Source organism: Carcharodon carcharias, chromosome 1 (genome assembly GCF_017639515.1).
Source record: "Carcharodon carcharias isolate sCarCar2 chromosome 1, sCarCar2.pri, whole genome shotgun sequence".
In the NCBI taxonomy this organism is placed as follows: domain Eukaryota; kingdom Metazoa; phylum Chordata; class Chondrichthyes; order Lamniformes; family Lamnidae; genus Carcharodon; species Carcharodon carcharias.
Window position 1 is genome coordinate 11,853,005 of NC_054467.1, and position 15,544 is coordinate 11,868,548.

The 15,544-nt window shown below is 40.5% G+C and overlaps 2 protein-coding genes across 2 annotated transcripts in view; both read right to left on the bottom strand.

The window, feature by feature from the left end:
* The window catches only part of LOC121277357 (serine-rich coiled-coil domain-containing protein 1-like), an 898,837-nt gene that overhangs the window by 804,270 nt on the left and 79,023 nt on the right, over nucleotides 1-15,544 (bottom strand). The window lies entirely within an intron of this gene.
* On the bottom strand, nucleotides 12,991-13,365 carry LOC121277528 (histone H2B-like). The gene has a single exon (XM_041187114.1). The coding sequence runs from the start codon at nucleotides 13,363-13,365 to the stop codon at nucleotides 12,991-12,993; it is 375 nt and encodes a 124-aa protein (XP_041043048.1).

Genomic DNA, 15,544 nt, shown 5'->3' on the forward strand with positions numbered 1-15,544 from the left:
CCTTTAAAATAAAACTGCACAGTATTTAAAATAAAATTCTGCATCATGTCTAAGAAATATGTCACAGTAAATATTAAATATAAAATAAAACTGCATGGTATTTATCATTTGTTTCACATTATCTGGGTTAGTAAGTGTGTTAGCAATGGTTTTGACAAATCTGCAAGGATTATTGACATAAATAGTCAATTCAAACTGTCAGGAAATGCCTATTCTACATTGTCCATTTGTCACTTGAGGTGATGGCAACAGTGTTCAACAGTGTTTTTAAAAGTGTACTTTTTAAAAATTGTCACAGTACTCTGTGGCTGCAGCATGCAAAATCTATGGGATTCACAACAGCAATTAAAAAATATTACTTTGAGTGATAAAACCTCCCTATAGTGACCACTCTCAACGAGAAGGTCAACAGCAGTAATGCCCTGAGAATACCATCATCACCAAGTCACACATCATGCTGCCTTGGTCATGCGTCACCACTGTAACTAAACACCGCGGGATGGATATCTTTGGAATACTCAGCTGAACATGCTTGTGGGAGCACCATCACCACATAGACCTCAGCAGATCAAGGAAAAAGCCCATCAGTGCAAGTACGAAGGGGTAACAGATGTAGCCATGCCGGCTTCGATCCAGACCCAGGGAATAAACACATCAAACTTCCTGCATCCTCGGCCACCAATCGCTTCACACTACACGCAATCCCAATGTCAACATGCAACAGCAATTTGCATTTATATATCACCCTTCATATAGTAAAATGTCCCAAGATGCTTCACAGGAGCATTATCAAACAAAATTTGATACTGAGCTATATAAGGAGATACTAGGATAGATAAATGAAAGCTAAGGCTTAAGGAGTGTCTTAAAGGAGGAAAGTGAAGTAGAGAGTCGGAGAGGATTGGGGAGGGAATTTGCAATGAAAGGCACAACTGTCAAAAGGTGCAGTGATTAAAAATTGGTGATGCGCAAGAGGCCAGAATTATCTTTGGGTGGGCGGGGGGGGTTTGCAGTTTGAAGGGCTGAAGGAAGTTGCAGAAATAGGGACTGGTGAGGCTGTTGACCTGAAAAGATTGGCATTTATATAGCAATTTAAGTTGGCTGTCTCAAAAATATTCCAAACACTTCAGAAACAAATTAAGTATTTTATTATAAAGTATTGCAGCTTGTGCTGAAAAACACAGCAACCATTTAAATTGTATGAGCGAATCTCTTTTTCTGTAGCTTTTTATTCATGTTTATGATTTTGTAATCTTCCCACACCACCACACATTTTCCCAAGCAAGAGGATAAGCTGCAAACATAAGCTCACGGTCTGTTACTCTATAGCACTAGGAATGACAGCTGAATAAGCAACACACAACAGCAGAATGAAGGACAAGAAGAAACTTGGCATGAAGAGGAATACAATGCACATGCGGAGTCAGAAGGCTGAAGTAGGTCACTGAGATTGGGTGGGATGAGGTCAAAGAGGGATTTGAAAGCAAAGATAAAAATGTTGAAGTCCATGTTCGTACGCTGATGTCACACAGTCTGTGTCAAACCTTAACGCATGTCACAAACTGAAGCTGACCGGCAGTTATCAAGAAGCTGACAGCTGAATTGCAGGCCTGAACTAGGCCTATTGTATCTGTAGACAATTGATTATTCTGAAAGAATTTCCTTAAGACCAGCGCCTTTGGCTATCTGTGGTTCAGTATCAAATCCGGCTCGATAAAGCTCCCACTAAACATCTTGGCATACTTCTTTACATAGAAGGCACTTTAAAAATGCAAGCTGTTGTTTCTATACACTGGGTTAACTAACTACAGCATTAAGTGACTAAGGACAGTGTGATGCCAGGTTAACATAACATGAGTTGCAGGTACATTCAATACTTTGTTTTTGAAAGGTATAAAGCCAAATCTCCTGTTGTTGCAGGCCAAAAATAACAACTCACAGAAGCGCAATGTTGATGTTACAGTCAGGAGGGGGATCAATTTAAGCAGCCCCAATTTCTCCTCTCACTACCCATCCAAAAACAGAAAGGTGTTTTTGATTTCGGATTTCCCCCTTTATAAATGGTGGTGTAGTTTCCCCAACCCTTTAGTTTTGGAGTGATCCATCCCCTATTAATAACCCCACAGCAAACTCTAGTTAAGGTAAAATAACAGGGTTGGTTTATTTTACACACATACAAAACAGGGGAAGGTGTTTTGCAACATCTGCCCATTTTTGCACTCATAAGTTATGGTTTCATCTGAGTTCAGAGTCCAGACTGAAATGGTTGCATGGTGATCCATCTTCCCAGAAGCAATAACTTCCCCAATGGAAGAAGGCAGGTAGAAATGAATGAGTCTTATAGGCACAAATACAGGGGTTCTGATATTCCAGCAGTACACTGGTGAGGGCCAGGCAATATACCTGGATGTACCTTCTTTCTGCTGTTAGGTGTCAAAATGGAAGACTGCCTGGGTTCAGTTACACATGGCAATATTACAAGTTCTAACACCCTGGAGATCATGTGACATAAGACACAGGAGCAGAAGTAGGCCAATTGGCCCACTGAGTCTGCTCCACCATTCAATGAGATCATGACTGACCTGATAATCCTCAACTCCACTTTTCTGCCTTGTCCCCATAACCCTCGATTCTCTTACTGATTAAAAATCTACCTCAGCCTTGAATATACTTAATGGCCCATCCTCTACAGCTCTCTGCGGGAAAGAATTTTACTGATTGACTACCCTCTAAGAAAAATTCCTCCTCATCTTGATTTTAAATGGGCGACCCCTTACTCTGAGATTATGCCCTCTGGTCTTAGACTCTCCCACAAAGGGAAACAACCTCTCAGCATCTACCCTGTCAAGGCCCCTAAGAGTCTTATATATTTCAATAAGGTCGTCTCTCATTCTTCTAAACTCCAATCAGTACAGGCCCAACTTACTCAAACTCTCCTCATAAGAAAATCCCTCCATACCTAGAATCAACCTAGTGAACCTTCTCTGGACTGCCTCCAATACCAATGTATATCTTTCCTTAGATAAGGGGACCAAAATTGTTCACAGTATTCTAGGTATGGTCTAACTACTGCCTTGTATAGTTTTAGCAAGACTTCCCTATTTTTATACCCCATTTCCTTTGAAATAAAGGCCAACATTCCATTTGCCTTCCCTATTACCTGTTGAACTTGTATGTTAGCTTTTTGGGATTAATGCACAAGGACTCCCAAATCCCTCTGTGCCACAACCTTCTGCAGTTTTTCTCCATTTAAATAATATTCAGCTCCTCTATTCTTCCTACCAAAGTGCATAACCTCACATTTTCCCACATTATATTCCATCTGCCAAATTTTTGCCCACTCATTTAACCTGCCTATATCCCGCCTAGACCCGTGTCATCCTCACCACTTGCCTTCCCACCTATTTCTGTGTCATCTGCAAACTTGGCCATAGTACATTCACTTCCCTTGTCCAAGTCATTTATAGATATTGTAAATAATTGAGGCCCCAGCACTAATTCCTGTGGCATTCCACTACTTACAGGTTGCCATCTCAAAAATGCCCCCCTTATCCCAATTCTGTCTTCCATTAGTTAGCTAATCCCCTATCCCTGCTAATATTATCTCCAACACCATGGGCTCTTATCTTATTAAGTAGCCTTATGTGAATCACCTTATCAAATGCCTTTTGGAAATACAAATATATCTACTGGCTCCCTTTATCTATCCTGCTTGTTACCTCCTCAAAGAATTCTAAGAAATTTGTTTGGCATGATTTCCCCTTCATGAAGCTATGCTGACTCTGATTAGATTATGTATTTCTAAATGCTCTGTTATTACATCCGTTATAATAGGCTCCAACATTTTCCCAATGCAGATGTTAAGCTAACTGGCCTATAGTTACCTGTTTTTTGTCTCCCTCCCTTTTTGAATAAGGGTGTTACATTGGCCATTCTCGAATCCTCTGGAACTTTACCAAAATCTAAAGATTCTTGAAAGATTACTACCAGTGCATCCACTATCTCTGTAGTTACTTCCTTTAACATCCATCAGGTCCAGCTGACTTATCGGCCTTTAGCCCCATTAGTTTTCCTAGTACTTTTTCTCTAATGATGCTTATTGTATTTATTTCCTCCCCTTCTTTTGCCCCTTGATTATTTGGTATTTTTTGGATTGCTATTAGTACCTTCTACTATGAAAACTGAAGCAAAGTATTTATTCAACTCCTCTGCCATTTCCTGGTTCCCTAATATTATTTCCCCAGCCTCATTCTCTAAAGGACCTATGTTCACTTTAGCCTTTCTCTTCCTTTTTATATATTTAAAGAAGCTCTTACTGTTCATTTTTATATTACTTGCTTGTTTACCCTCAAAAGTTTATTTTCTCCCTCTATTATTGTTTGGTCATCTTTTGTTGGTTTTTAAAACTTTCCCAATCCTCTGGATTACCTCTAAACTTTGTCACATTGTACGTTTTTACTTTCAGTTTGATAATGTCCTTAACTTCCTTAGTTAACCATGGTTGGTTTATACCCATCCTTGAATCCTTCTTCCTCACTGGCATCCTTTGCTGAGAGTCATGAACTATTTTCTTAGAAGTCTGCCATTGTTCATCAACTGTCTTTTCTACTAAACTGCTTTCCCAGTCCACTCTAGCCAACTCTGCCCTCATTCCATTGTAATTACCCTTATTTAAGTTTAGCACAGTTGTTTCCGACCAGAGTTTCTCAGTCTCAAACTGAATGCTAAATTCTGCCATATTATGGTCACTGTTTCCTAGGGGATCTTTTACTCTGAGATCAATTTATTAAACTGCCTCATTACACATTGCCAGATCCAAAATAGCTGGATCCCTGGTTGGATTCACAACATATTGTTCTAGGAAACTGTCCCATATACACACTATGAATTCTTGCTCGTGTCTACTTCTGCCAATTTGCTTTTCCCAACTGACAAGAAGATTAAGGTCACCCATGATTAATGTACTGCCTTTTTTACATTCCCTCATTATCTCCTGATTTATTCTCTGTCCTACAGTATAGCTACTGTTAGGGGACCTATAGACTACTCCCACCAGTGTCTTCTTCCCCTTGTTACCCCCACCCATATGGATTCTGTATCTTGTGATCCAAGATTCTTCCTTGATATTGTACTTATTCCATCTTGTACCAACAAAGCTACCCCACCACACTTTCCTTCCTGCCTGTCCTATTGAAAAGTTACATACCCCTGAATATTTAGTTTCCAGTTTTGATCTCCTTGTAACTATGACTCCATAATGGCTATAAGATCATATCCATTAACCTCTACTAGTGCTGTTAATTCATTTATTTTATTCCGAATACTATGTGTATTTAAGTAAAGGACCATTAATTTTGCCTTTTTATCATATTTTCCCCATTGGCCCTATTTGCTGCTTTTTTTTTAACACTCTGTCCCTTCCTGCCACACTGTGGCTATCAATACTGAAACAGCTGCCCTGCAACACTGCCTATCCTTTTGCTTTGTAAGCCTACGTATCCCCTTTCCATTACTCTCCCCCGCACCCCTATTTAGCTTAAAGCCCTCTCTACAGCCCTAATTATTTAGTTCGCCAGGACACTGGTCCCAGCACAGTTTAAGTGAAGCCCATCCCACCGGGACAGCTTCTTTCTCCCCCCACCTCCCACGTCTCCTGGATTTTGGACAAAGGATGTGTTTTTCCAGGTCTTGAATCTGGAGGTGTTTAATAGAGGAGCCAGGGTCCCTTTTGTCCTTGCAGACATACCAGCTGGAATTTTCTGCTCCCCCATGGCAGATTCCCCCGTGCTGGGGCTGGCAGGCAATTGAAATCTCCATTCACATCGGCGGGACCGGAAGATCCCTTTGGTCTGAGGGGCTGGAAAATTCCAGCCCCTGTCTCCATTGGCCACAGCTCTGCCTTAGAAATGTAAAGGGCGTCGGTGGATATCTTTGGAATTTGATTTTTTGCAGTCACAGAGGGCAGAGGGCATCAGCACCTCTTTAAAAGGTAACAAGGTCCTTGCTAGTTTCTGAAGGTTAGAAATTCCTCTGGTATGGGTCATGGCTGGTCAGACATGTCAGGGTAAAGCCTTTGTCCATTTTAAAAATAAAATAATTATTTTATAAAGTAGCCAGGTTGACATAGACGTATATATTTTCCTTCCCGTCATCTGGACAGGACACTGAATTTAGATATTTCCAATTGAGTAATATGAGCCAATTGAGTAATATGTGCAGTGGAGGCAGAGGCAGGGTCATTGAATATTGTTAAGGCAGAGGTAAATAGATTCTTCATTGACAAGGGAATTAAAGGGTATATGGGGTGGGAGGGAAAGTGGAGTTGAACCCACAGTCAGATCAGCCATGATCTTATTGAATGATGGAGCAGGCACAAGAGGCCGAAAAGCCTACTCCTGCTCCTAATTCGCACGTTTATATGTTCGTATGATGAGAAATATATCTAAGGTGATTTGAGGCCTGTCACTTCCACACAAAATATTTATGTTTGGCATTCAAGTTTTAAATCAAGCTACAATTTACAGTGCTCTGAAAATAATTCATCCCAGAACATTTTATGTAAATGACAATAGCTGTTCAGACTAATTGGAAATAGTTATCCTGGCAAACGTTTATCTAAAAACAGTTTACTTTGTACTTACCACACTGCTGTTTGTAAGAGCTTGCTGTATGCAAATTGGCTGTTGTTTTCTACATTACAGCCAATGAAGCACTTCTGAAGTGTTGTCAAGAGCTGTGAGACATCCTGAGGATGTGAAAAGCACTGTATAAATGTAACTCTTTCCTTTATTGGGAATTGTTTCGTATCTCATTAACAGGTCTTGTACAATTGAACATAAACCATTTATTGGCAACCCATAACTACATACATCTCCAAGGTACAGTCCTGCATGGGTGCTGTCTATATGCTGGCTTCTTCCAGACTCTACTACACACAGTCTACCATCATGTGACTCTACATCATACAGTGGGCGGTACTGTTTCCCCAGTTCCACGTTAACCCTCTGATCTGCTGAACACCCAACCACATATGCCATGTTGCTTTATGGAAGCACTTGGCAATGGCATATCATAAGACAATACTAAGATATGGGAAAATCATCTTCTAAATTAAATAAGCAATCACCACCCCAAAATCCCACTCTGTAATCTATATTTGAATGATGACAATTCCACAACTGCTGTGACAGGGATGCTGAATTGAAACCAGTTAATACTTACACACCAGTGAAGGCTTCTCCCTTAAGAAAGCAACAACCAACAGTCTTGGAGGAGGAGACGCCAGATCAAAACAACAACCAGACTTTCCGCAGACTCTCCCTTTCATAACCTCAGGATATACCAAAGCACTCAATAATCGATGAATTTAGTCCTTTAGAAGTAACACAAATATAAAAACACTCCAAAACCATCAGCTCATTTTAAAGCTTCTGTGTGCACATCTATCATTGGGGAATAAATTAAATTCTGATTGGTTTTTAAAGTTTCTCATGGCGCCTTCCAACTAATCAAAATGATCGCTACGAACAACTGTCAGTTGTATTGGGAAAGACAGATTCTTTCTTATGAAATGTTTACAGCTGACACATGGGTTAAGATACAAAAACAGAAAATGCTGGAAAAACTCAGCAGGTGTAACAGCATCTGTAGAGAGAAAAACAGAGTTAACGTTTCGGGTCCATATGACTTCTTCAGAGCTAAAGAGAAGGGGTTAACATGTTGGCTGTGCTTAAATTTCTGATACAAAAACAGAATTACCTGGAAAAACTCAGCAGGTCTGGCAGCATCGGCGGAGAAGAAAAGAGTTGACGTTTCGAGTCCTCATGACCTTTCAACAGAACCGTTTTTAAATTTCTGATGTTTGGCTTGTATCCACAAGTCGGTACACATATATGCACTGCAGCCATACCTTTAAAGTCAACTAATAAAGTTGGCAAGAAAAAGGTAGAGTTCTCTTCTCCCTGAATGACTGATTTACAAATGAACAATGGAGAGATTTTAAAGTTTTCAACAAAAAAAACAACTTGCACAGATATAGCACCTTTAATGTAGTAAAACATCCCATGGTGTTTTATGGAAGCATTATCACACAAAATTTGACATTGAGCCACATTAGGAAGTACTAGGACAAGTGACCAAAAACTTGGTCAAAAAGACAGTTTTTAAGGCGTGTTTTTAAAAAGGACAAAGAGAGAGACAGACTGAGAGCATGCACACATGAGAGACCAAGGGCACGCAAGCGTGAGAGGCAGAGCAGATAGTTAGCCAGAGGTTTAGTCAGGGGATCAAGAGTTAAGGTCATTGGTAGCCCAGCCTTCAGCTGACTATGGTGTGGGATACACAAGGAAACAGAGCACAGAGATCTTGAGGATTGTCAGACTCAAGGAGGTTGCAGAAGTAGAGGGATTTGAAAACTGGGATCAAAAAATACACTCTCTCCTAGTATCACACACAATCAAATTATTTAGCCGAAAAGCCATCACGCACAACCTCTATCTTAACCAAATAATAAAGAAACCAGAGCCTTAACCATTTGAATAATACTCATTTAAATGAAGAGAGGAGGGGGAAAATTAGTTTCACCTCAGTATAAATGGATGCATTTTAACAACTGTACTGCAATTTCAGTGGAATAGCAGGAAAATGACTACAACAATGAACATTGATCACTGAGACCAAGAGAAATTCCAGTCCTTTAGGCTATGTGAAAGTGTTACATATGGTTTACCAAGGTATGCAGGACTCAACCAGATCTAATTAATGCACAAATTACTAGAACAATTTAATTATTAACTTTTCCTGGTACACTTGTCATTCCTGAGCTAAAATACAGGATAACATCATGAGAGAGAGAGAGAAAGAGAGTAACAGAGAAAGAGAAGAGAGAGAGAAAAACGAAAGTCATGCATTTATATAGCACCTATATAGCACCTTTCATAACCTCAGAATGTCCAAAATGGTTTACAGACATTTAACTACTCTTTGAAGTGTAGTCAATGCTGTACTGTAGGAAACAAAGCTCATTTGGACTCTAAACGTTAACTGTATTCCTCTCCGCAGATGCTGTCAGACCTGCTGAGTTTTTCCAGGTATTTTTGTTTTGGATTTCCAGCATCTGCAGTTTTTTGCTTTTAATCTGTTTATTGATGTTGGTTTGAGAGATAAATGTTGCCGAATTGAGCCAGAGAAGCTTTTACTTCTACCTAAGGAGGACAGTTGGGGCCTTGACTTAATATCTCTGTGGAATGATGTCACCTCTAATAGTGCACTACTTTCTGCAGCAGTGCAATGACTCGTCAACCTAGATTGTGCATAAGTCTCTGAATGGGGCTTAAACCCAGAATCTTCCAACTCACAGGTGAAAATGATACAGGTGAAAACATTTAGACTAACACCTAAAGAAATAGAATGTGGGTTTGGGAATACATAAATTAACGATAACTGGTTCACAACAACCGCAATATAATAGAATTGAAAATGAGATTTACAAGAGAGGAAGAGTACAAGAAAGCTTTTTAACCATTGGACAGCAGACTTTTAAATGAGAAAGGAACTATGCATATAAGAGAATGGAATGCATTCACAGCTAGTATGAGGGGACAGAAGACAAATGCATTCTATCAATTAAAAAGTGAATTCAAGGTGGTTCCAAATCAACGTGAGTCACTGAGGAAGAAAGCATTCTTGCATTAAATAGCAAACATGTATGATTAATGTCAGAGGTAAAGATCAGAAAAGGATAGGAGGTAAATGGAATTGATTTGAAAGCCAAACGAGAACACTGGGATCAGTGCTCAAAATATTTCTAGAAACGTATTCAGAGAAAACAGATGACAAAGGAAACAGTGGGGCTCCCGAAGGATCTCTGGGGGGCTTGGGGGAGGTGCATGATAACAGATGATTAAGAAATAGCAGATGTCCTTAATGACTTTTTTTACATCAGTGTTTACAAATGAATCTGTGCTGTGCATTCCCCTTACAGGGTTAGAATTTCACAGACAGGTTAAATAAATCCTGATAGATATATAGGCATTCACCGTAAAGAATAAAAGATACTGAAGGAGATCGAGGCTGCCTATCCTGATCAACATCGTACAGGGTTTTCAAGGAGGCAGAAAGTGGTCACATTTTGAAGAATATTTCGAGGGAAAAACATGCCACAGAATACAGGAGTTATACCAAGGGACTGCAGCAAGGTAAATGTGGCGTTGATTTATAAAAAGGTATGGAGGGATCCCATATGACTATTGACCCAAAAGCTTAACATCAGTGTTGGGTAAAGACACAAAATGCATCACGAAAGAATATTAGGCATCAGGGGAAATATAGTGTGATAATAATGAACCAACAAGGTTTTACAGGTGGCATGTTTTCCTTTATTAATCTACGAGGGTTCTTGAAGGGTCATGAATTAGTTGATGTGACAACAGCAGATTTAATATTTAATATTCTTGGACTGTAATAAATCCTCTAATACAGTACCATGCAAGAGATTATACTACAAGCTACAAAGGCATAGGATCGGAGGGGGAAAGCCTTTGAAGTGAATAATTATCTGTTTGAGAGGGTGCAAAGCATCACTGTTAAGGGCATAACATCAATGTAGTAAGGGGGGACTGATGCAATAGTGCAGAGGTTGGCCCTGGTACCAGTTTTGTTTTGATATGTATTACTAATTTGGAGGAAGTAGCCATAATAGATCTTTCCAAGTTTGCTAATGATACCAAACTGGAAGAGATACAATGGGATTGCAAGATTGAATTAATAACTTAAATATAGAGAAATACAAAGCCCTTAGGCTGAGGAAGCAAAATGGTGGGAATGCAAGGTGAATGAAAACACAGATTACAAGACTGACTGACTTTTTTCCCCATCCCAATTGAGGCATGGTAGACTACAACTGGAAATTAAACCTAGGACCTGCTATGATTAGCACAACAGCCTTTATCTATTCAGCCACAAGGGCACGCTTTGCCCTCTTTCAAAAAGAAAAATCAATCTGTAAAACTCATGGGCTGCTCTTGTACCTGCTGAGTTAGGTACCCCTTTGCACACAAACAAAGGATGTGCATCGCTCCTGAATCGAAGCTCTGAAAGCTGGAGGGAACCCAGAAGATTAATTTGCGTGATGTGAAAAATCTATTCATCTTTCACCACAGCACTCGATCAATGTGAGCCAAACAGCTGTCCCAGCCAGTTAACATCAGTACGAACAATTGCTTCAGTATTGGCTAAAATCAACATGAAGTCTTTAAATGTGCTGATATTTTAAAATACATTTTATTTATTAGGTTTGTCATTTACAATATTAGATATGTGTTAAATATTTTGTATTTGTTGTATTCTGGAATCTGTTTTTATCATAGCTGCAGACAATTAATCATACGTAATATCAAAAATACTCTACCTAAATACTCCGTTAAATGATTATTCAAGGCAGGTCCCCCCAAATTAAAGCCACTGCTCATTCCTTCATTTTGGGGCTGAGAGGACATGCTATCTAAGCAGTGTTTTCTTGAATTCTCTGCCTCATACTGAGGACTGTACTGCATTTCCCACACATTTCTGCTAAATATGAATCATGCAAATATTAGCACATTATTATTCTCCACAAAGATTCAGTGCAATACCTGTCCCAGTCTAGATGATCTGAGTAATGCATTATGATATAACGCTGACAGTTTTATATGATCCACTTGATTTGAAAAGGCAATAAACTTGACACTAGTATGACCTTTCTTTTTCTTTCTTCAAATATAAATTAATTAAGAAGTTACGCTCGCATGTTGTGGAAGTCAAGACCCAAATGAGAAAAGAAGCCTTAATATACCGATGAGATGTTTGTCCTCGCTGTAACTGGCATTGATACTTTCACTTACATTGTTCATTGCCAGCTTTCCTTCCCCCATAGGATCATAGCAGGGTACAGCACTGAAGGCTGCCATTCAGCCCACTGATTTTGCTTCCCTCTTTGATGAGCAATCCAGGCAGTCCTACTCCCCTGCTCTTTCCCCATATGCGTGCAATTATTTGTCTTTGTCAATTACCCTATAAATGCTGCTATTGAATCCATGTCCATCACCATATCAGGCAGTACAATCCAGATCCTAACTATTTGTTTGTGAAAACAGCCTTCCTTCATGTCACCTCTGGTTCTTTGGACAATCAACTTAAATCCATGCCCCTCGTTAACTGCCCTCCAGCCAGTGGGGGACACACTTTATCTTTATTGATTTTACCTAAACCCTTCATGATTTTTAAATACCTCCATCAAATGTCCTCTTAGCCTTCTCTGCGCCAAGGAGAACAACCCCAACTTTTCCAGGCTCTCCAAGGAACTGCAATTCCTCAGCACTTTAATTATCTGGTAAATCTCCTCCATCCTTTCTCCAAAGTCCGCATGTCCTTCCTAAGATGTGCTTCCAGGAATTGGACACAAGTGGAATTGGAGGCCAGGATGCTGTCGGGTCAATGGCTGGAGAACTGGTGGGGAATGCGCAGCAGTTCTGCGGGAGAGGCCCAATGGAATCAAGTGCCCTTCAGACTCTCAAATTGGGCTCTCCCTGCGATTCAGGTCCCCAGAGATGGAAGTCCCACCCGCTAAGAGCTGCTAGCCAAACTGAGGCCAGTAGCTCCTCATGACCTAGAGTCAGTGGGAACCAGTGGCTGCCGGCGGCAATGCAACTACCAGAGGCCCAGAGTCACCCAGAACAAAAGGTGAGTGAAGTGGAGGATGAGTATCACAAGGTGGGGATCATGGATGAGGGAGAAGCAGGGGGTTTGGAGGCAAGGGCACAGCCCTGCCCACATGAGGTCCCTTGATCAGGCACAAAGTGTCGGATGGTGAGGGATCCCCTCCCCGGGAGGCTGTTGGCAATCCTGTCAGTGTTAGTTGGGCAACCTTCAGGAGGCACAGGAAAGTAATGTAGTCTCCATTTAATCCCTGAGCCTTCACTGAATTGTGTGTTTTTTTCAGTCCATTGTGGTGTTTTACTTGGAGCTGGTGTACTTGGTCACTGCCTTTCTCCCTTCCGACACGGCATGCTTGGCCAGTTCCCAAGGCAGCAGCAGGCTCACGGCAGTCTGGATCTCCTGGGAGCTGATGGTGCTGCGCTTGTTGTAATGGGCCAGGTGGGAAGCCTCACCCGTGATGCACTCGAAAATATCGCTCACGAGTGAGTTCATGATACTCATGGCCTTGGAGGAGATGTCAGTGTCGGGGTGAATCTGCTTCATCACTTTATAGTTGTAAATGGAGTAACTCTCCTTCCTGGACCTTCGCCACTTCTTGCCACCCTTTGCTGCCAGTTTCTTTAAGACTTTCTTAGCTCCCTTCTTGGGAGCTGGTTCCTTCTCATCAACCATCTTCAGTTTATTGTAGTGGGCTCAGGGAGAATGGGTCAATTGGCTCTGTAATGAGTTTAATTGACATCCCCCCCCCCCAAAAACTGGCAGCCAGGAATCCCACGTCAGTCCCTTCCGCCCTCTTCTCTAATGGTTCGAGAAAAATTCTTTCAAGGCAGTACCAGCTGCATGTTTGGATAGTTCAGATATTCTTTTAATATAAAGAATTAACAGACTGATCATAACTTAAATTGGGGGAGGTTTTTCCGCCAGCTGGAAACTGATTTGGGGCCTCTCCTGCAATTAAGTGGGCTCAGCCTACAAGTTTCCCACTGCAATGAACTGCATTAAATCCAGCCCAGGGTCTTTCATATCCTCTGGTAATTCGAAAACGACTTACAGCTAATTAAGTAGTTTTGAAGTGTTGTCACTGTTGCAATGTATGAAAATGCAGCAGCCAGCCAGGTCTTACAAACAGCATTAAGATAAATGACCTGATCATCTGTTTTGGTGGTCGGCCAAGGGATAAATATCGGCCAGGACACCAGGGAAAACCTCTCCTGCTCTTCTTCGCATGGTATCAAGGAATCTGTAACATTCACCTGAGAAGGCAAAAGGAGTCTCTGTTTAATATTTTATCTCAATGCTGGAAGTGCAGTACTCCTTCAGCACTGTACTGAAGTGTCAGCCTTGATTGTGTGCTATACGCCTGACAGGAGGCTTGAAACCATGGCCTTCTAACTCAGAGACAAGAGATATTTAATACTTTAATTGTTAAAGAACTCTGCCACCAGCTGCAACAAGTGCAAGGTCAAACTGCTACTAGACAACTTCACGGAGACGTTCTCAGCCAGTGCGATTTGGCAAACTGATGGGACACATGCTGCACTTATGCTAAATTATGTGCATCATTACGAAGCCAAGACCACGGCACAGAGACACAAAGTACAAGCACATTATTGGAGTGAAATCATATTGAAAGGGTGTTCAGGATTCAGATATTCAGCCAGACTGGGAATCAGAGATCATCTCCCAGATTTAAAAAAAAATCATTTATTTTTAATTTGAAAGATTACAGCATCTGCTGTAGCCCCTCATTTCAATGTGGTTTCAGTCGTGACGTCTTGCTGCAGGAGATCTTTAAAGAATTACAACACCCAAAGAGCAGGATCTAATCCAATAAGCACCACCTTTTTTTATCAGCGGCTAATGCCCTTTTAAAACCCATTTCATCAAATTAATGTACAGAACAGGCTGCAATAACAACACCGTGAAGTGAACTGCATCACAATCCAACCTCAAACTCTGAGTCAGCTATTTTCAGCACAGTTTTAATAAAGATAAAAACAAAACTGCAAACAGAATAAGCTATTGATAGACCCATACTAATGCCATACTCAACATCTTACTGAAACAAAGAAAAACATTATTCTATATGAGGACTCGAAACGTCAACTGTGCTCTTCTCCGCCGATGCTGCCAGACCTGCTGAGTTTTTCCAGGTATTTCTGTTTCTGTTTTTGTTTTGGATTTCCAGCATCCGCAGTTCTTTGCTTTTATTCTATTTAATGTGGGAACAAAGGGATTCACCTTAAACTATCCTTCCTATTAATCAAAAGCAAAGGAGATGTCAGTTTAAAACAGCCACAATGTTAATTTCCTTTAAATGCAGGATGACTGTTTATAAAGCTCATTTCTGTCTGGAATGTCCTATTTTGGTAAAGTTGACAAAGCAATTTAAATATTTACAATATTCTCTGTCAGGCATACACATATATAACAGCTATTACACTGCGGAGTCACGCTCTGGATTCAGCATCTATTGCTGTTTTCATTTGTCACTTGCTTTGTAGATTTTTTTTTTGTAGATGTAATTTCAGATCATTATTTTTACATGAAGGGTTAAAACAATCCATGAACTTTCACCCTCTGGAATGAATGCCCAGATAAGCCAAGCACTACTGCTCTACATTCTAGTAACAGCGTAGCAAGGTTTAAAGGTGAGCACCAAAAGCATGATAAAGGCAATGTTTTTAATATGATGATTCAATGTATAACATCAAGGTGATGTGGCAAATCCATAGTTTATGGATGAAATAAATCAAATAGGGCTTATAACAATGGCCATTGAGAAGAATAAGAGCAGCAGACTCAGGGAAACACCATCACCAGCAAGTTCCCTAGCTACACACCACCTTGA

Excerpts from the sequence above, each read along its gene's own strand:
- LOC121277528 (XM_041187114.1), bottom strand. The coding sequence starts at position 13,365 with ATGGTTGATGAGAAGGAACCAGCTCCCAAGAAGGGAGCTAAGAAAGTC.